The 20,805-nt window shown below is 47.0% G+C and overlaps 1 protein-coding gene across 5 annotated transcripts in view; it reads left to right on the forward strand.

Annotated features, from left to right (window-relative positions):
- Positions 1 to 20,805, forward strand: part of MCPH1 (microcephalin 1) — a 1,335,298-nt gene that overhangs the window by 44,602 nt on the left and 1,269,891 nt on the right. For all 5 annotated transcript variants that reach the window (XM_085610826.1, XM_085610823.1, XM_085610822.1 and 2 more), the window contains exon 2: positions 18,591 to 18,682. In XM_085610826.1, the coding sequence (XP_085466952.1) occupies positions 18,591 to 18,682 (92 nt within the window). The remainder of the gene's footprint in view (positions 1 to 18,590; positions 18,683 to 20,805) is intronic.

Genomic DNA, 20,805 nt, shown 5'->3' on the forward strand with positions numbered 1-20,805 from the left:
CTCCTAGACTGCAAGCCAAATCGCTCTGCACTCCCGACTCCACTGAAGAGAGCGCGTGGTGGCGTGCTACGTCACTGCTGCACTTTAAGCAGCACAGCGCAGGGGCAGGCCAAAATGATGTCTAGGGCCGTCATTGGTAGCGCTTTCGCGCGCTACACGATTGACGGCCCTGGGACCCACAAAAACGATAGGCAGCGCACCACACCACCACCACTATGTTAGGTGGTGCGTGCACTTGATTGCCGTCGTACCCTGCTGCCCCCTAGAGCCTTCACCGCGCTCTGCACCACCACCACTGTGCTAGGTGGTGTGTGCTGCCCCCTAGAGCCTTCACCTGCTTCTGCAGTGGCAGATAGCACTCGCCAGGCCGGTCAAGTAGGCCTGAAAACTGGCTCGCCCTTCAAAAAAATCACTCGCATTTTGCGAGCGGTCGAGTACATTCTTCGAGCCCTGCAGTAAAAAAATGCCAACTTTCTAAAAGTGGCATTTTCAGAATTGCAATTTAAAAAGCAACTTCACCAGAAGTTCTGTTTTTAAATTGGGATTCCAGAGACACCAAATTTAGGGATCCCATCTTTTCTTAATTTGAAATTACACTAATAAAATGTAATAAGACAATCCCAATATTATCCTATGGGAGAGATAGGCCTTGGAGTAATGGAAAATGTATTTAAAAGTATTTCACTACCAGGACATATAAAACTTGGAAGTACATGCACTACATTTTTTAATGCACTTCAGCCTGCCAATAGGCTGTAGGGCTCGAAAAATCCACTCGCCCGCTCGCATTTGCGTGCCAGATTTAACTAGGCCGAGCTATTTTTAGGTCCTACTCACCATTTCTGGAGAGTAGGAAAATAGACTGACTTTTGACCTCTGTCTCTGAAAGCAGAGGAAATGTGACAAGAGCAAGATTTAACAGCATCTTTACTGCTCACAAAGTAAATGAGCAATAAAAATGCATTTAAATCTTGTTAACGGGTCACATTTGCTTGCTTTCACAGACCGGGGTCAAGTGCATTTCAGTTAGGTCGAGTAGATTTTGTAGGTTACTAGACCTTCAGGTCATGTAAAAATTACATGATTGTTCGAGGCCTGGGCTGTCCAGGGCCTAGCTTAGGGGTGACCTATATGTAATAAAAAAGGAAGGTATCAGCCTGGTAAGTAGGTTACCTTGCCATGTCTTAACAGCTTAAAACTGCACACACAGGCTGTGTGGTGGCAGGCCTGAGACATGTTTAAAGTACTTCTTAAGTGGGCTGCACAATTGGTGCTACAGGCCCACTTGTAGCATTTGATTTATAGGCCCTGGGCACATGTGCACTCTACTAGCGACTTATAAGGAGATCAAATATGGCAATTGTGGCTAGACCAATATTATCCTGTTTTAAGTAAAGAGCACATGCATTTTAACTCTGGTTAGTGGTTAATTTCCCAGATTCCTAAAGCCTGCAAAAATGAAGTCAGCAAAAAAAGTCCAAAAGAGGGTGTCAGAAGGCAGAAAGTCGAGGGAAACCACTGCAAGGATGCCAGATACAACATGAGGTATAGTTAATGTTGTGCTTTTAAAATAATGGCCCCCAAGAGATCTGTGCTGGAAAAAGTGCCTTTTTTCACTAGGGGACACCATGCAGCCCAGGCAAGGCAGAGACCTCCCTCCTGGTTTCTCTCCCTGGGGATAGCATGATGGGAGGCGCTTTGTCTTGCCTTACCCGAAGGAGGGGGGCAGCGCTCACCCTGGCTTGAAGTCATCTTGTCAGCTGTCTCAGCTGCCCTGGCCTGACTAGGGATTTGCGGCAGTGGACTCCCTGAATTGTCAAAGAGTACTTTTCATCTCTTGTTGGCAAAGACTGAGGAAAGATGCAAATTTATCTCAACACGGCCTGCAACGAAGTATTCAGGGAGGGCTCCGTCTGGGCTCAACAGTCCCTCTCCCCAGCTCAGTAGCAACAGCTTTGCGCAGTTAAAGGGTACTTGTCAAATTTTATACTGCATAACTGGGCTTGTTCTGTTACTGTGTTTGGCTTATTTCACTTTGCTCATTTTGCACAGTCAAGAAAGAGAACAGCAAAGGGCAGTGCAGCCTGGCCCTCTGCCATTCATCCCCTCAACCCTCACAAAATGGGGACAAGGAGGAAGGAGCTCCTGGTTGGTAAAATAGCAGCCACTAAATGTGCTACTACAGGTGAACCTTCCATTTCAGAGTGAAACGCAGGTGCATAGTTTTTTTAGGTCTACCTTTGAGCCTGGTAAGGCACACCCCCAGGAAGACTCTGGACTAAACTTGATTCCTTGGACGTCATGGTTGCACAGCACCTCTCCCAGTGCCAACATCAATATCCACCTCCTCTCAACAGACTACCGATCAGAATATATCTCTCTTCTGTTCTAACACCGGTGGATCTGTGGCCAAGGCTTTACCTACAACTGGCACTCCAGGAGAACCCTATCCTAGGAATAGGCGACTCTGCAGACGGAGCCTTAGCAACAGTCCTGGGAGCTGGCCCGGCGCAGTCCACTTCTAGTCCTACTTCAAGCGCCTTTGTGAGGACTCGGTAGGCCTACTCCAGGCGGGGCAGGGACACTCGCACACGGGGTGTCTGCAGGTAATGGCGAAGCAACATTTACTTCCGCTAGGGAACTGCCCGGTCCCACTATACATGAACCCTCTGAAGCTTTTTCCTCACTATCAGACTCTGGGACCCTGTCTGACACAGACGAATGCGAACGTTGCCCCATTGTATGCGACCTGAAGGTCTGGTTGCCTTCTAGAGATATTTCGCAATGGTGCGGTGATCAATAACGGGTCGGGTGAGGTTTTACAACAGCTACCCAACTCGAAGACCTTTTCACTGCAGCCTTTTCTCAGGGGAGCCTCGACCCTGTAATAATTGCTTCAGAGGATGAACTTCTCTAGGATCCTGATGGCACCAAACTTACACCTACTAATTTTTTGTCTCCTGCTCCAGAACCGGTTACATCAGCTATATCCTCAGTGGGTTTTCATCCAACTCAGGCTGTCGGTGCTGGGGGGCCACCCTCAGCCTCTACAGATTCTGGTGCTCTCACCTTATCTGCCATTTAAAATCTTCTCCAGCAACACAGGGAGGAATATCAGAAGGATTTCCTTACATTAAAAAACAGCTCAGCTGAAGATACAGGTGGTCCTGAGGGAGCTCTGAAGGAATATAAATATCTTGCACTTGCATCTTGGTAACGTGAAGTGACTCCGGCCGCTGTGGGGGGGGGGGGGAACTCTGTCATCTACCTAGCAGCATGAATCTCAGTTGGTTATCCTTTCATCCAGAGTTGAGGATCTGGAGAACAGATCCCAAAAGAACAACTTCAGAGCGCTCGGCATTCCTGAGGGGGTCCGAAGGGGATGATGCCAAAGGTTACATTGTCTGTTGCTTCCGAGAGTCCTTTCCTGCCCTCAGCGTCTGGGATATGGATAGTATGATTCACAGGGCTCATAGTTTCCCATTTACTACCTAATAAGGGAGGGCTGGGCTGCTACCCTCGGGCTGGCCTGCTCCTCTCGGGCTGGCCTGCTCCTCTCTGGCCATCCTCATTTACATTAGTAACTTTCTACTGTGGCAGACTCCCACACGGGATGAGCTCACCAAGGGTGTTTAGTCACCCTAAGGTCAGTAACCCATCACCGTAAGGTCAGTAGCCCATTGGCTACTACCTCAAGACCGCTAAAACGCCCCCTAAATACAGCATCTAGGGGGCAGCCCTGAACCCAGAAGGCCGGTTCTTGCAACCTACAAAGAAGGATGGAAGAAGTCGCACCGCAGAGAAGACTACAGAGAAGAACTGACTTCTCCCCAGCCCTACTGGCCCGTCTGCAGTTTCCGGAGATCCTGCGGCAAAAGTCGACCTGTCCTGCAGCCAGCGACCTCCAAAACCCCTGGGAGGACTGACAGCCTTCAAAAAGACCGGATCTCCTACAAACAGCAGCTCTGTTCAAAAGAAACTCTAAAGACAGACTCTGAGCTTGCTGAGGACGAAAAAAATCAACACCAGGAACTAACCTTCTCCTTCTGCTAGAGTCCAAGTGACCCATCAGTCCCAGCAAGGTCCCCCAGCGCTCCAAAGTCCACCGTGGGTTGAACCCTCCAGGACTCCCCGACTTTGCCTGCAGCCTCTGCACAGAGAGCCCCACCCCCCCCCTCAACCGCGAGTGGCCCGGTAAGGTGAAATGCGCCCTGGGGAAGAGGACCGGAGGTACACCTCTGTCCCTTAGCCCTCTGACTTACTTGCCCTGGTGCTGTTTCCTCCCGGAAGACTTTCTGGGCTAAGCCTGCAGCCAAACTCCAAAACCAGCAACCTCCATAGGATTGCATTGGGCTCCAGACTCCTCCTAAGCACCCTGTACCCGGATGCCCCAGTGCCACTGGTGGTGTGGACTTGGTGCTGGCCTGGGACCCCCTTTTCTCTGACCTTAACCCTAGGAGCTTGGCTCCCGAGATTGAGCGGCCTGCCCATGAGCAGCCCCAACTGAGGTGCCCCCTAACCCCTTTGGCTAACATTGGCATCCTGCACTCTGCACCCGGCCGCCCTAGTGCCGTTGGTGGTGCAATTTGAGTGCATACAGAGACCTTAGGAAACCTTCTTCCTAACCCCAAAACTCCCACTTTTAAGACGTTTACTTACCTATAAAACCAATAATAATTTTTCTCCCTTAGGAACCCATGTTAAGAGATTTTTGGGCTAAAATGTGTTCAACTAATGTTTGTATGGAGAAAAGAGAACTAAACTGCATTGTAAGAACCTTAGGTGTGGTATCTAGGCATACCAACCACAGTACTCAAAGTAATCCAAAAGTAGCTAAAAAGTATTCTGAAAGTAATTTACTGTGTAATTCAAACTGCATTTTAAAGTGATACAAACTTGTAACAACTGCAAATCCATCCTCAATTGCATATATGTGTAAAGGTTTACAATTGAAAGTATATTTTACCTAGCTGTACCAATTCCTGCTTGGTTCTACAAATAAAATACAAGTATGCCTTTTTTTATACTTGCCCAATTGGTCTGGATTCTGTCTCTGAGTGTGTGCCCTCAGTCGGGATTGAGTGAAAACAATAAATGCTTAACACACCCTTTGGATAAGCCTAACTGCTCGCCCACACTATCACAAAGAGAGCTGTTAGTACTTCCCTAATTGAGCCTCTGCTATACCTCTGGGGACTCGCTGGACTCTGTGCACAATATACCTTACAATATACCTTTCTTTGTTATAGTATATACAGAGCCAGCTTCCTACAGAGGACAAATAATCTTAAATGTCAAATCAAGTCTAAAGTCTACATATTACAGAGCAATATATTCTTATTTTTTTTAAAAATCTTTAAAATACCTTATATCAAATTACACTATCTTATTTCTCTCACAGCATTAAAAAGACTGTCCATATAGTAACCCAATTTTTGATTTATGAGTTGAATATCACAAAATACAGCCTTTAAAGTTTGATGTTTGCTCATAATTAATTTACGTCCCTGCTTCTTCAGGTCTGCAATATGATTAATGACATTGAATTAGAATAATCAAATATGACCACAAAATCAAAAACCTATAGTTGTCCATTCTTAACTCAAATGTTTAAAAAATAGTCCATCACAAAAAGCATATTTAGAATTAATGAACAAGACATGTTTTGCAGAGTCATGTTATCTTGCTAAACATGTGGTCTTATTTGATGTCTATTTATTGTAAATTGATTTTTTAGTAGAAAAGTTGAATTTGCATGAATACCGGACAACTATAGTTTTTTCGCAATTTATATATGTAGTCATCCTTGATTATCAAATGTATTCTTTTTCATATTATTATTCATATTGCAGCCCAGAAGAAGCAGGGACGCCTGTGAAACATGTGTTTGCTGCAAACATCAAACTTCGGCCTTATTTCGTGATATTGAACTCCTAAATCATAAATTGAATTACAATGTGTACTTTCTTGTTAGGTCGAGTCTAGCGAGGCTTCTTGTGTCTACTCCCATGTATTCGATTGGCTTTAGCGTGTGTCTTTTAATAATGAAAGCACGCAAATGGCTAAAGGCGGGTGCATGTCTCACCTCTTTTGTGATGGTCACTCCCACGGCGTTTTCCTTGCGGGAGCGAGCAGCGACGCGCAGGGTGGTAGCCTGACTATGGGCAACAGCCTGCACACGGAAATAAAGAACAGCGACAAGGGTCTATGGAAATGGTATATGTTTGGATAAGCCTAACTGCTCGCCCACACTATCACAAAGAGAGCTGTTAGTACTTCCCTAATTGAGCCTCTGCTATACCTCTGGGGACTCGCTGGACTCTGTGCACAATATACCTTACAATATACCTTTCTTTGTTATAGTATATACAGAGCCAGCTTCCTACAGAGGACAAATAATCTTAAATGTCAAATCAAGTCTAAAGTCTACATATTACAGAGCCATATATTCTTATTTTTTTTAAAAATCTTTAAAATACCTTATATCAAATTACACTATCTTATTTCTCTCACAGCATTAAAAAGACTGTCCATATAGTAACCCAATTTTTGATTTATGAGTTGAATATCACAAAATACAGCCTTTAAAGTTTGATGTTTGCTCATAATTAATTTACGTCCCTGCTTCTTCAGGTCTGCAATATGATTAATGACATTGAATTAGAATAATCAAATATGACCACAAAATCAAAAACCTATAGTTGTCCATTCTTAACTCAAATGTTTAAAAAATAGTCCATCACAAAAAGCATATTTAGAATTAATGAACAAGACATGTTTTGCAGAGTCATGTTATCTTGCTAAACATGTGGTCTTATTTGATGTCTATTTATTGTAAATTGATTTTTTAGTAGAAAAGTTGAATTTGCATGAATACCGGACAACTATAGTTTTTTCGCAATTTATATATGTAGTCATCCTTGATTATCAAATGTATTCTTTTTCATATTATTATTCATATTGCAGCCCAGAAGAAGCAGGGACGCCTGTGAAACATGTGTTTGCTGCAAACATCAAACTTCGGCCTTATTTCGTGATATTGAACTCCTAAATCATAAATTGAATTACAATGTGTACTTTCTTGTTAGGTCGAGTCTAGCGAGGCTTCTTGTGTCTACTCCCATGTATTCGATTGGCTTTAGCGTGTGTCTTTTAATAATGAAAGCACGCAAATGGCTAAAGGCGGGTGCATGTCTCACCTCTTTTGTGATGGTCACTCCCACGGCGTTTTCCTTGCGGGAGCGAGCAGCGACGCGCAGGGTGGTAGCCTGACTATGGGCAACAGCCTGCACACGGAAATAAAGAACAGCGACAAGGGTCTATGGAAATGGTATATGTTGCTCCACACAAAAATCGTACAGCATAAACAAAATAAATATAGATTGAGATGTCCACGTTTCTAGCACGATATTGAATATGTTTTATAATGTTGTAAAGGTAATTAGAACACACGTGCTTCCGTGCATGTTAGACAGCAGAGCACAAGTCACAGAACAGTAAAAACCTGTACTGCAGCAGCTAGCTATGCGTGAAACTTAGCAGGGCTTGACAGGACATCCTTCTGACCACCCTTCATCTCCCACGAGCACGCGCCTGCCTCTTACTCCTCGCCCGCACATCAGGAAACCCAGCTATCCTGCATGCTTGGAATGTTCACCGCATCCATCAGTGTCGCAACCAAACCCACTGGCACTGTGTTACTTTCAACACAACCCTTACTCTACTTTCTGCGCCTGCCACCTTAACTGAGCCACGCACGCACACTCTCTCATTCTCAAGTAATGAATGCCAGCCAGCTGGAAATGTGTCTGCCTATAGCTAAATATCCAGTTTTCATGCTTTCAAGGAGCATTAACCTTGAGGAAACACTTAAGCTTTTATGACGTGCGATTTCACAGGATGCTAATTGTCAGTCAGCCTAAAACCTGCTTTCTTAATAACTGCCTCCTCTCCTTAAATTAATGTTATTAAGGGCCCAAAGCCAAGTAGAGAGAAGTTCCTTGATGGTTTAGTTCTGTCAGGAGATTGGATGTAAGGTCCATCTGTCGGAGGATCCCATCTGATTCTAGATTTGTCATCTTTATTTGTTATAGGGATACAATGTGGCCTAATGGCCAGAGCTGCCAGTGTTGGAGCTGGGGAACCAGGTTGGAGTCACAGCGTCAGCCCCACTACTTGTGATTTGGGACAAATCACTTAATTTCCTTGTCCCCTCGTTTCCGTTTTTAATGTAACTGGTGCTCAAGTAAAGCAAGTGCTCCAAAACCTCCGGGTCAATTTTTCAAAATAATTAAAATAGAATTGTGTGACCCAGGACCCCATTCCAACAAAGGGAATGGGTGGCTGTAAAATACAGCATTAATTTGGGGGAGTTTGGGTCGTTACACCCCCTTCTTTAATTGGTCTGACTGCTATTCCTTCATGCTTTCTTTTCGTTTGGCCACGTAGATTTGATGGGTGCATCTTGCTTGTTTATTTTCCGGCAAGGTGTGCCTGTTGTGGTCTTTGTCACACATGTGTGCAACCATGGGGGCTGAAGCTGCCATGCGCTGTCTTCCATTGGTGTGGTTGGTGCCAGGAGGGTGAGGACAAGTGCACTACAACGCTATAAGCGCCACAAGTGCAGTTAGCCAAACACAGAGGATTGAAAGGAGAAAGGTTGAACTCCGCGTGTGTCCAAAACTGCCACATATTGCTGCAGCCTAAGGTCCTATTGCCAAGCTGTCCAGAAACAGAACTTTGAGGGAGATGTTGAAGGGAGCATGCCACATTCCTAAGTAGAAGCTAGAAGCTGGCTGTTGCACACACACCAGGCGCCACTCGCTGTCAGTCATTCTAGGTGACTCATAATCTGTGTTTCTTAGACCACACAGTTCACTCGCCTGATCTGTAAGATCTGTGGGACTGTGATGTTTTTGAGCTTCTCCATAATCAAAAGCCAAGCTGTCAACTTCCATGAAATACAAGATGGTGGTGCAAGTTATTTTTTTTTATTTTAATTTTCAAAAACCTGTATTGACAAAAATTGCATAAACATAGTACATTTTTGCATCAAATCAGAGCACCATATACATAAGTACACTTGCGGATAAAGAAAAAGACTAATAAAACAGACCAGCAAAGAGCAACAGCTTGTACAGACACTACGTAGGCACAGCTGGACAGTAAACAATTGTAGAAGTGAATCATACAAACTGCGGGAGAAGGAGCAGGCCTGACTGGAGAAGAGTAAGGACAGGGAAGGGGGCGGCTACTGACCTACACCGGCGGATACCCTAACCGCACAAGGACGTGCAGCATGGCAATCAAGCGGTGGCAGGTGTCTGGGCAAAACTTAACAAAGCCTAGGAGGCCAAGCGGAGGGTCGGGCTGAACCGGAGAGGAGGTGATCTCAGATATTGCAGTACAGACCTCCCGCCAATAGTCGGAGACCTTTGGACATAACCAGGCAAGATGAGAGAAGTCCGCAGCAGGAGCAGAACAGCGCAGGCACTTGTCACTTGGGATGAGTCCCAATTTGTGTAGCTGAACGGGGGTGCGATAAAGCCTGTGCAGATATTTAAAGTGTATAAGACGCAGGCGATAGTTTGGAGATAATCGCATTGTTTGGTTGCAACAGTAAAGTCAATCGGCCTGGGAAATATCCACACCGAGGTCCTCGCCTCATGCCACACATTCGCGGTCAATGGAGATGGCTGCCAGCGTGAGGGCAGAGAGTTTGGTAACCAACTTCCGAGGAGTGGGAGACGAATATAGGAAATAGAGAGTGGACATCGAGGGAGGGGGCTGGGGGAACGTAGGATGCAGCTCCCTACAGATGGTCCGCAACTGATAGAAAAGTGAAGTATCCATGGGACCAGAGACGGCAGCGGGAGAATAGAACGTGGTCCCAGGGTAGAGATCCACTAATGTTGCCAGCCCCAGGCGGGTGGCGTGTTTAGCCATGCCGGAGGGCAGGAGAGGAAGGAAGGCAGGATGCCGAACAATCTGCATTGTGCTTGCCGATAGCAACGGAGCACCGGACATATGGCGTAGTCCATCCCAGGCCCAGTGCAGGGTCTCAACCGTGTCTATTTTGGTGCGTGGGAGTTTGGCTGTAGCAAACAGGGCGGTGACGAGTGGCCATGGGGCTGCGAGATCAGCTTCAACCGCCACGTGCGGCTGGAAAGGAGTGGGAGGAGTCCAGAAATGCAAAAAACTGGCCTGAGCACTTAATGCATGAAGCTTAAAGTTAGGAGCGCCCATGCCACCACACGACATAGGGAGGGTAAGAGTGTCATACGCAATCCTGGGTTGTTTACCAGCCCAGATAAGAGATGATCAGCGAGCGGTTCCTGCAAATAAAGTGGGCAGTTAGGGTAACAGGGATGTTCAGGAAAAGATATAGGAATTTCGGAAGGACCACCATCTTGGCAATGGTTATGCGACCGGCCAGTGATAGGGGAAGTCGGTACCATTGGGTTATCTTGGACTCCAGCCAGTCCACCGCATGACCAAAGTTGGCCCTCCAAAGGTCATCCATGTACCTGCTAAGCCAGATACCCAAATAGCGAGTGGGACCAGACGCCCAGACGAAAGGGTAGTCCAGGGTGAAGGGCGTAGTGGCATCAGTAAGAGGAAAGAGGACTGACTTACTCCAGTTCACTTGGATACCGGAGTATCCACCGAACCGTTTGACCTCGCGTACCAGGGGGTGACGGGCATATAGAGTAATATTGTCCGCGTACATGGAGACCAAGATTGCGCGGGCTGCAAAGCCAATGCCCCTCTAAGTATGGTGTTGTTGAAGTCTGGCTGCGAGGGGCTCCATTGCAATGGCAAAGAGCATAGGTGAGAGCGGGCACCCCTGGCGGGTGCCGCGCCCGATGGGGATGGGAGCAGAAATTTGGCCATTAATCCGAAGACGGGCGGTGGGGAGAGTGTAAAGGAGTAATATTTTGCGTATGAAGACAGGGCTGAAGCCAAGACGTGGGAGGAGAGAGAATATAAAGGGCCACTCCAGGGTATCGAAGGCCTTGGTGGCGTCAAGAAGAGCAGCCACTGCGGGAAGGGCTGGATCAATCTGATGAACGGAAAAAATGGTCCGAAGATTGTGTGAAGTAGCGTGTCCAGGTATGAAGCCGGACTGATCAGGGCGGGCAATGAGTGGCATGAGAAGAAGGCGCGAGGCGAGTAGCTTTGCGAAGATTTTATTGTCCGTATTAATAAGTGACAAGGGGCGATAGGAATCTAAACGTACAAAGGTATGCTGTTCCTATAGAGGCTGTCAAAGATTGTAGAAAAGAATAAGTCAGGAGGAGGTTCCTCCTTCAGGAAAGAGACCCTCACACATCCGGCAGGCTAGCTGTCATATATCGTCAGCAGGTGGCCCAGATGTCAGGTATCATCATCAGGTCTGCTCCGAATCGGGGCAGCGCTGCAATCCCCGATCGGCGACCTCAGAGGCGCCTTTTAGTGGGGATCTTTATTCCATTCATTGCCGGTGGGTGAGTGCAAGTGAGGGCCCTATTGTGATGTGCGTGTGAGACTAAGTGTGTTAAAAATAAGTAGTGGAGATCCTAAATAACAAATTTTAATAAGGAAGGTCCCACTCTTAATTAAAAACAATAACATGCGTAATCTTCCAGTGAGGGTGTCTGAATTACGCTCTAGTGAATAGTGGTCAACATGTTTCTTGCATCGGTCAAGTTGGCCGCAATTCTTCAGGACCAGAAAGTTCACACACTTATTGGTAGTGGTAGCAACTAATACTTACCACTGTTACAGCACCCTAATAAGTGGTTACTTTGAAATATAGAATTGTTACGCCTGTAAAAAAGGGAAAATAAGGGAACAAGAATACAAATCAAACAAGCATATTTGCTGTAAACAATCTTGAGTTAAAATCGCCTCATGAACTGCACCCACGAGGTGTCATGCAGTATTGGTGATGTGTTGGTACATAACATGCTATAATGTGATAGCCAAAATTATCAATGACTTAAGAAATGCAATAGCCATGTGTGATAATTGTTACTGCAGAAATGGTGTGTTAAAAATGTCAATATTGGGACAAACACAGGATGAACCTTAGTCAAGACTAAGACATAAATACCACTCACCCTGGTGTACCGGGCCTCTGGTGTCAGCGAGAGGGCGCTGGAAAAACACTGAATAGTGCAGTGTTCTGTGGACATAAAACACCCCCCAGGGAAAGGAGTGTAAATAATGCAATCCGGTATGTATAACTGAAACTCACTCATTATATGTCACAGTGCTCTCAGGATTTTTCAAAATAGCAGTGTAATTTAATATACCCCGCGGGGGACGTGTGTCTCAGTATGATGCCAACAAGATCGTGAGATCACAAGAAAGACATAAATGTTAACAATCTTTAAATTATCGTCAAGGAAGGGTATTGGTCTTCCCTCTATACTCGTGAGTGAGGAACTCAGCAGAGTCACAAGCTCACCCCAGGAGGGGCGATAGGAGTCACGGCATTCAGGCTTGAGGAGAAGAGTTAACATAGTCTCACGAAGCGATGGTGGGAGAAGACCACTCTCGAAAGAGTCATTATACATAGCGGCCAGGTGCGGTACCAAAAGTGGGGCGAAGGTCTTGTAGAAAGGGACAGGGTGACCGTCCAAACCAGGGGCCTTGTCGCCAGGCATACAAATGATGGCTGCAAGTATTTTTTCTTTAGAGAAGGGCTCGTCGATGTACTCCCGATGATAGTTTTCGAGCCATAAGAGCTCGATGGTGTCAAAATATTGGTTAAAGACTTAGGCGAGGGGGTGGAGCCCGCATTATAAAGTTGCGTGTAGTACTCCGTAAAACGCGCCTTTATTTCCTCTGGGGAGCTAGTGCGAGTTGGGCCCCCATCCTGGAGCGCTGTGATGTAGGATGCAGCACGAGGAGGACGGAGAAGGTTGGCCAGGGTTTTACCGGGCCGGTCGCCCTCACCCAAACTGCGTGCCCGGGCCTCTCTACCGAGAAATGAGAGCTCTCTCTTGGCCTCCTCAGCAAATTCTGAGTGTTTCTCACGAAGGCGAGCAAGAGTATCGGAGCTGAGGTGGAGAGCATGGGCAGAATCCAAGTATTTGATTTCCGATTCTAGTTTTTCACGAGTGCTGCGAATGGGGAGCGTAAGACCCCGGACTGTTTAGAGATGCATTCGCCGCAAATCACAGCCTTAAATCCCTCCCAAAGTGTGGAGGGAGAATCCACAGAGCCCTCGTTTAGCTCAAAATAGTTAGTGATCGCGGTCTGGACCTTGTCACTGAAGACAGTCTTGAAGCGCATTCGGGGGGAGCCGCCAGGTGAAGGTCCACTGAGGGGATTGAGGTAAATGAAGATCAAGCTGTACCGGCACGTGATCCGAGAGAGTGCTTGCCATATGATCAACGAAGGTAAGCCAGGAGAGGATATCCAGAGTGGAGATCCAGACGAGACCAACAGCCACGAGTTCCAGTAACGCAAGTGCTCTCGCGGGCGTCAGGACGCATGTGGCGCCAGGCATCATACAGGGAGTTTTCGGCAAGGATGGAACTAAGGAGAGCCGTGGAGCGTGGGTGGGAGGCAGAAGGGCCAGAGCGGTCCAAGACTGTGGAAAGTGCCACATTAAAGTCCCCCCTCCCCAAGAGGAGTGCAGCAGGGCCTAGGGACGAGATGAGGTACCAGATTAGCACAAACAATTCCGGGTCATCAGTGTTAGGGCCGTATACTGCAGCAATCGCTAAAGGCTGGGTCTGCAGGGAGCCGTGGAGGATAACGTAGCGCCCTTCGGGGTCAGTGAGTACCTGGGTCGTTTGCCAAGGGAGACCCCTGCGTATCAAAATGGACACCCCCGAGAATAGTTGGAGTAGAAAGAGGAGTGTGATTTCCCCCCCAGTGTTGGGAATGCAGTCTAGCGGCAGTTGTAGGTAGCAGGTGGGTTTCTTGTAGCAGACAGATGTCCAGTTTGTGCCAAAGGAGGTGGGCGTGGATGAGTCTGGCTTTGCGATGGTCATTCAGACCACGTATATTCCAAGTCCAAAATATAGTGTCTGTCATGCCGTGTTGGTGTAGGGAAAAAAAGAGCGCGGAGCAGTGAATTTGGTCAGGATGTTAGGCTGGGAGCGCATGGTGGTGTAATCCAACTGATAGAAGGATAGGCAATGTAGGGTATGCAAAGGGGCCAACAAGCGCCAGCCGAAGCAGGTAGCTGGGCAATAGGGGGGGGGGGGAGCATTCTCCACAGGATGGAGGATTGCAAGCGGTGTCGCACCCAAGAGCACGACCCTGGGAATGTGCGCCATGCGATGCACTGAGGCGGTGCGGGAAGCATGCGTAACGGTGATGTGATGCAAGCAAGATGTGAACAGAATATCCAAATGTGTAAACAACATCGCCTCAGGAGGAGGCAGAACATCCCAAAGAACCCCCCACCCAGACAGACTCCCCACACATAATAAAGTGTGGCAACATAAAGCGTGTAAAAAAACAACGTAAGGCATACTGACGAATACAAAAGCGCCTCAAAAGGAGGACACTAGTACCGAATACCATCCCTCCCTCTGCCCACTCCAACCCCCCAAACAGTTTGAGAAACCACCCGCAGCCACCCCGGGGAGCCGCATCTTGGAGAGGGGGAATCAAAAGCAAGAGTGGGAATCATCCCGTGGAGGCATGGCGTCGCTCAGCGAACACCCCTGCCGGAGAGGCAGGGTGGCCAAACCAAATATGGAAGCAGACTACCGGATACAGCAAACCTAAAAAGAGGAACAGGTATGCCCAGCCCTCAGGCGGCGTAGCAGCAGGAGGCAAACAATCGAAAAGCCAAGAGGGCGCAATGCGGGCATGTCAAACAGGTAAACATGCAGTCATGAAGGGAGATATAGATAGCCAAGGGCACTTAAGAAGATCGTGTCAGTCATTATCGCTGAGGTTGGCTGCATCTGAGTCCTGAGAGTTAGCTGGGGTGGAACGATGGGTGCGATCCAATTGTTTGGCGAAGGCGAGGGCGCCCTTAGGATCTGGGAAGACCAGAGTCTTGGAACCCTGCCTGACTCGCAATTTGGCCGGATAAGCAAGAGAGTATGAGATCTCATGTTTTTGTAAAATGCGTTTTGCGGGCAGGAACTCGCGGCGGACATCCTGCACCGTCCGAGTGTAGTCTGGGTAGAATGACAGTGAGTTGCCCTGGTGATGGATTTCAGCGGGGGCGAAGAAGCAATGTCCAGTCCTGCAGCGGCCCAAGTGAAGGATCGGTGGGGCTGGGAAGCAGAGTGGAGGAGGTATCCGCCGACCGTCCGCCCCAAGGGGCTGCCCGCCAGGCCACCGGACCAGTGCGGCAAGCGAGCCAGGGAGGTGTGCCACCACGTCGGCAGAACGAGTCCGAAGAGTGGGTCTCTCACCCCCTCCCGGGCAATCTCGACGGGGTGTGCGACCGGGGGAGACAGGGGCAGCGGGGATGCGAGGAGTGCCCTCTGCTCAGCCCCACGAGGCCAGACCAATCAGGCACAGGGCCTTGGTAGTGTGTGTTGCGAATAGTGAGAAGCGTGGCCTCGTGGTGGACGCGCGTGCCCTCAACCCCGCCGCGGTATCCTCCGCAGTCTGTGCACTTACCCATAGTGACAATCGCAGGCCTCAGCGGATATAGGAAGGCAGGAGGGGGCCAGGCAGGAGGAGCAGGCAGACACAGGCAGGGAAAGCGTAGCTTGCAGACTGTTGTTAGTGGTGGCAAGCAGGAGCGCCCATAGCAGGACGGCCGTCGAACGTGGGGCCCACCAGTTGGCTGCAGTCCACCGCAAGCAGGCACCCCGGCGGGCAGGGCGGAAATGAGCGAGTGGCCAACACGGCGGCCACAGGATGTCTCCGCCGGGAGCCAGGTAGTCGCAGCAGGAAGGGGAGCAACCCGCAGCAGGGAGTCACTGGGAGCCTCGGCGATAATAGGAACGCCGGTGGGGCTCGGCAGGAGGACCAGGCAGACACAGGCTGAGCAGGCGATATTTGCAGGCTGCTGTAAGTGGTGGCGTGCAGGAGAGCCCAGAGCAGGGCGGCCGCCGTTCAAAGGGCCCACAATTTGGCCACGGTCTGCAGCAGACTCGACACCCTGGTGGGTAGGGCGGAGGTGAGAAAGGCGCCGGGACGGCGGCCGCCGGATGACTCCACCGCAGCGGGAAAAGGAAGCAACCCGCAGCTGGGAGCGAGCCGCCCGCTTCACCGGGCCAGATGGCGGATGGCCTCTACAGCGGGCGCCGGGGTCCTGTGCGAGGCGCCTGCCTGTGAGTGGGCCGGGTGGTGTGACTCACGTGCTCCCAACCCCGCCGTAGAGCGCCCCTACAGTAGCGAGACTCACCGGCACAGATGTCGGAAACGTAGATGCCGCATGCAGGGTGGAAGGCCGGCCATCGGGTGATCGCAGGCTAACAGCACAGGCCAAACTCTGGCTGGGCGTTCGAGATGCAGGGCCCGGACCCTCGTCACACGCGGCGCTGGAGCCAGGCACCGCAGGGTCACAGGGAGACGGACCAAACTGTACCCTGGGAGGAGGTAAGCAGCGATGTCAGGGTTCCAGGCTACGATGAGTGATAAGTCTGCAGGATTTTAACGGATTACAGGCTTGGCCGGCAGAGTCCACTCAAGGTGCAGCCATCTTGCAGCCGGCTAAGCCATGCCCCCTGGTGGGTGTTTTTAATGCAGGCATTGCAGATGTTTTGTGTGTAAGCAGACCGGAACACAGTCAACTCCTGGTTGGTGCAGTGGAAAATAGTGAATGCAGTTTAATATCGATACGAGGTCACAAACTGTGACTGTGAGTACTGTCAGTATGCACATTAATTTAAAATGGTATTACATACAGTGTAATCTAGGTTGGCGTAAAAATGTGCGGCTAGTTCATGGTCATTATAAAGCAGTGGTCAACCTTCAAATCCAGGGGTTTTGCAGTAGTTTCATGGTGTTTTGAGATTTGCATTGCTGAAAAGTGTGATTTCTGATCGCTAGTGAGAGTATGTCACTTTAACTGTCACACACTTGTTACTTGAATGTTACTCATAAGTGAACTGAAATTTTGTAAATATAACAAATAAGCAATCTGCTAACCTGGCAGCCATGCACAAGGATTGCCTTTGTATCACTCTTTCTATCACCAACCCCTTTCTATCACTCTTACATACACTAGTAACATCTCTAGCATATAGAGTTAAAACTAAAAAATACTAACAACACAAATACAAACTCACCACTACACACAGAAAAACGTAAGTAGAAAATATTTTACGTTACGCCACTAATAGCTCAAACATATCCAAATGCGAGACCTATTGGCATTGCCAATGTTTGTTAATACTGTATTAGAGATATGAGATGGTGTATTTTGGTAGATGGTTTTTAAAGATTAGTAAAAGAAAATTAGACAATATAGGGTAACTTGATATATAATTGTTGCACTTGATTTTAATATTATTTAGTTTTGTCCTCCCTGAGGAAAACTGTAATCTACCTCATAAACTATGACCGGTGGTATTTTCTGGTGAGGTAGATGATAGCAGGGCCGTTCTAACTTACTGAAAATCTGCTAAATGGTTTTGGAAACTTTTTATCCAGCTGGTCCACCCCAAGCTGAATGGTGGCGTGAGCCAGAATTTGAGGCATAGGTGTTTTATTGTGGAAAGACGTCCTCTTGCAGTGTTGCAGCTCGCAAGCAGGTATTTCACTAAGGGGTGGGTGTAAGAGGAGAAGCTAGTGGCAGCATGAAGACCTGAGGAAGAGATCAGATTCGATTTATAGTTTTGTTTCTACTTGGCAATATCTGGGTAGATATCCGGTTCTCTGCCTATTCCAATTTGGAATGTAATGTGTCCAAAGTTAGTCCATTTGTTCCGGAGCCATGCCGGATTCCCCGTATGTTCCCAACTATGCCAATTCTTCGAATTCATTCGTAACTATATCACGTGTAGATGCCCTGAAAGTCTGACAGACTATCTTTGTGAACCAATGTTGGATGAATCTGGAAATCTATAAATGTCCCATTACCTGCATATTCAGCAATGCTGCTATAATTTGTCCAGAAGTCAGTCATTCGGCACAGTTGTTGCCTAAAGAAAAGGGTCCCCCATCTCAACACCTCAACCTGCTTCGGGTGTTTAAGTGCTTGCATTACCCTGCACCACTGCAGAAAATGCATTTCCTCATATTGTCAGCTTACCAACGCTTTTTGGTCTTCTGTTCCTCCATGGTTCAAGTACAGAAGAGACTGGAAAATCTTAGTCCACTCTATTAACTCTATCTACTGCTCAGCCTGACTTTTTGGAAGGCAGAAAACGTTGTTCTTCTTTTGACATTGTGTCTCATATTATGGTCCTACTTCATGATCCTGAATTAACTGTACCTTAGAAATAATTACGTTTCAGGTATTGAGCATTAGAAATGAAAAATGTTAAAATGGAAAATAGGTTCGCTTCATGTAGTTTTATATATACATTGTGACTGCGCCATTCCGGGGTCACCAAACCTCTTGTCAATAGTTCATTAATGCTGTTTGCTAATTTCACGTTTGCTTGCTAAAGTCCTAAAGTTGGTATATAGGGAATTAATGACATTTCATTTTGTTGCACTTTCGTTTGCAGGTGTCGTGGCCTATGTTGAAGTTTGGTCATCAAATAGAACCGAAAACTATTCAAAAACATTTTCGCAACAACTACTTGATTTGGGGGCAAAGGTGAGCATGCCTTTTATATCCTTCATGAATTGCATCTGGTTATTTCTTTCAAATAACTTTTCTCAGGTCTGTGATTTGTCCAGAGTTCTTCACTTTAAAGAGTGCAACTGTAGCAAACTATGTAATCCACAGAGTTACAAAAGGTGGTTGATTTAATTCTGTTACTCTAGAGCATGGGTTCTCGCAAACGTTTTCTCAGGGGCCATCAAGCTTGGTCTGTGATGTGACGGAGGGCCGCTTTGATACCAGCAGGGCGGCGGTCGGGTGTTCTGGGACATTGGCATTAAAGTGGGTGTAGGGGAAGCGAAGCGAAGCGAATTGTACAATATGAATCCAAAAACATGGGAAGAATTCCAGCTTCTTCACTTAACTAAACGGTGTGATCCTAGGCAATTGTTTTATTTCACTTTCCCTTCTTTTTCACTATCACATATGAGGATTTTGAAAATACTTAACTTCAGGATTTGTGCTGTACAAAACCTACTCCTGTGTTTGACTAAATAACCCATGTTGTTCATGTATAATATAAAACCAGGCCACCCAAAGAGTGCCTGTAACAACTGACTTGCCTTTTAGTTCACTATTAGCATTGATGTCCGGGTGGAGAATGAAAGTTTCTAAATTCATGATTGAAATTTTGAAATCGCATGTATGTGTATATTATATATATATTTATTTATATATATAATTATATATTATTAAAAAAAATCCTCAATATACTGATATAGTCTGATGTACTAAGGTGAAACGGTTCTGCATGTTAATGATATACACGTTTTGAAATTTGAACACACTTTATCATATTTTTAAACTTCTGATGCAAGATGTCTTTAAAAATAAAGGTGTTTCTAAATTTAAGCTGTGAAGGACAACCTGGTTTCTTTATTTCATAAACTTAAATTAACCTTGAAATAAATAAATGCATGCCTGTTTATTTAGCATCTTCTTAATGTTCATTCTGAGTAGAGACCCAGTGCTGCTATTGACATGGGGGCCGCATGGAAAGGTCTGGAGGGCCGCACTTTGAGTATCACTGCTCCAGAGCCTTCCCTCTCCATTCTTAAAGTGCTAGAATAGTGTCTCCTCGGCGACAATACTGAAATACTTATAGCCCTGAACCACGTGCTTTGAAACAAAGATGCAAAGTAACACTAGCCTGCAATCTCAATGCGGTCTGCATGCGCTTACTTTCTCTGGTTCATTGATTGCCTGCCGCTAAACCTTGGCTCTGAGCCACACCTGTCAAGACCACTAGAAACATAGAATTTCTTTTCAAGTCAATCATGTAGTCCTTTTCCTAGCACTCGTATCCTACCTCCAACCTTTTAAGTCTGTCACTAACTTCTGGAATGATAGTAGATCTTTGAAACTGTGAGAAACCTGAATGGACATATTGGTCCAGTTTATCTCTGTGGGCAGTGGACCTGAAACTGAGCTAGATTGCAGTATTCTATCTTGGCTCTAAATGAGGCTTTGTTTATTTGGGTATCTCTTTGGTTTGATTTGATTATTGAGTACATTTTTGTGAGCAGCAAGTCCAGTCATCCAATCTGTCAGGCCCACTTCAGATTTAGGAGTATCACGGTTTTCCCTGGATGCTTTGAAGCCCTTAGTAGGAATGTTGTAAAAAAAAAAAAAACTTTTGTTTTTTTTACTCTCATAGCTAAAAGATACAGGAGACTAGTTTCCACAGCACATCAGCAGCACAACTTAACCTCTGGTATTTTTCTCCACACTACCAACCAAGTAGATCATCTCTTTACAATGTTTGCACTAAGAAATTCTCTCCACACTCCTGCTCACCTTCTAAAAAGTCATCCTATTTGAGGAATCACTCCCACCCCACCTAATAAAAAAAAAAAAAGTTGCCCTACTTGCACAAGATATCTCTTGAATCAGAGCATGTTCTCTCACTACTGGAGAAAGATAGCCTTACCATGACAACCTCTGTCTTTAGCTGTTACAGGTGAACGCTTCCAGGAGAGACAATCGTGAAAAAAGTTTCAGTCCGACTCCAAGATCAGATCCGCTCCCTCATGCACAACTACAAAGTTTCAGACAGTGATGATGCAATGGAACAACAGCTATCCAGGCCACTGATGCAAAGATGACAGATAGTGCAT

The sequence above is a fragment of the Triturus cristatus genome, chromosome 6, assembly GCF_964204655.1.
Source record: "Triturus cristatus chromosome 6, aTriCri1.1, whole genome shotgun sequence".
In the NCBI taxonomy this organism is placed as follows: domain Eukaryota; kingdom Metazoa; phylum Chordata; class Amphibia; order Caudata; family Salamandridae; genus Triturus; species Triturus cristatus.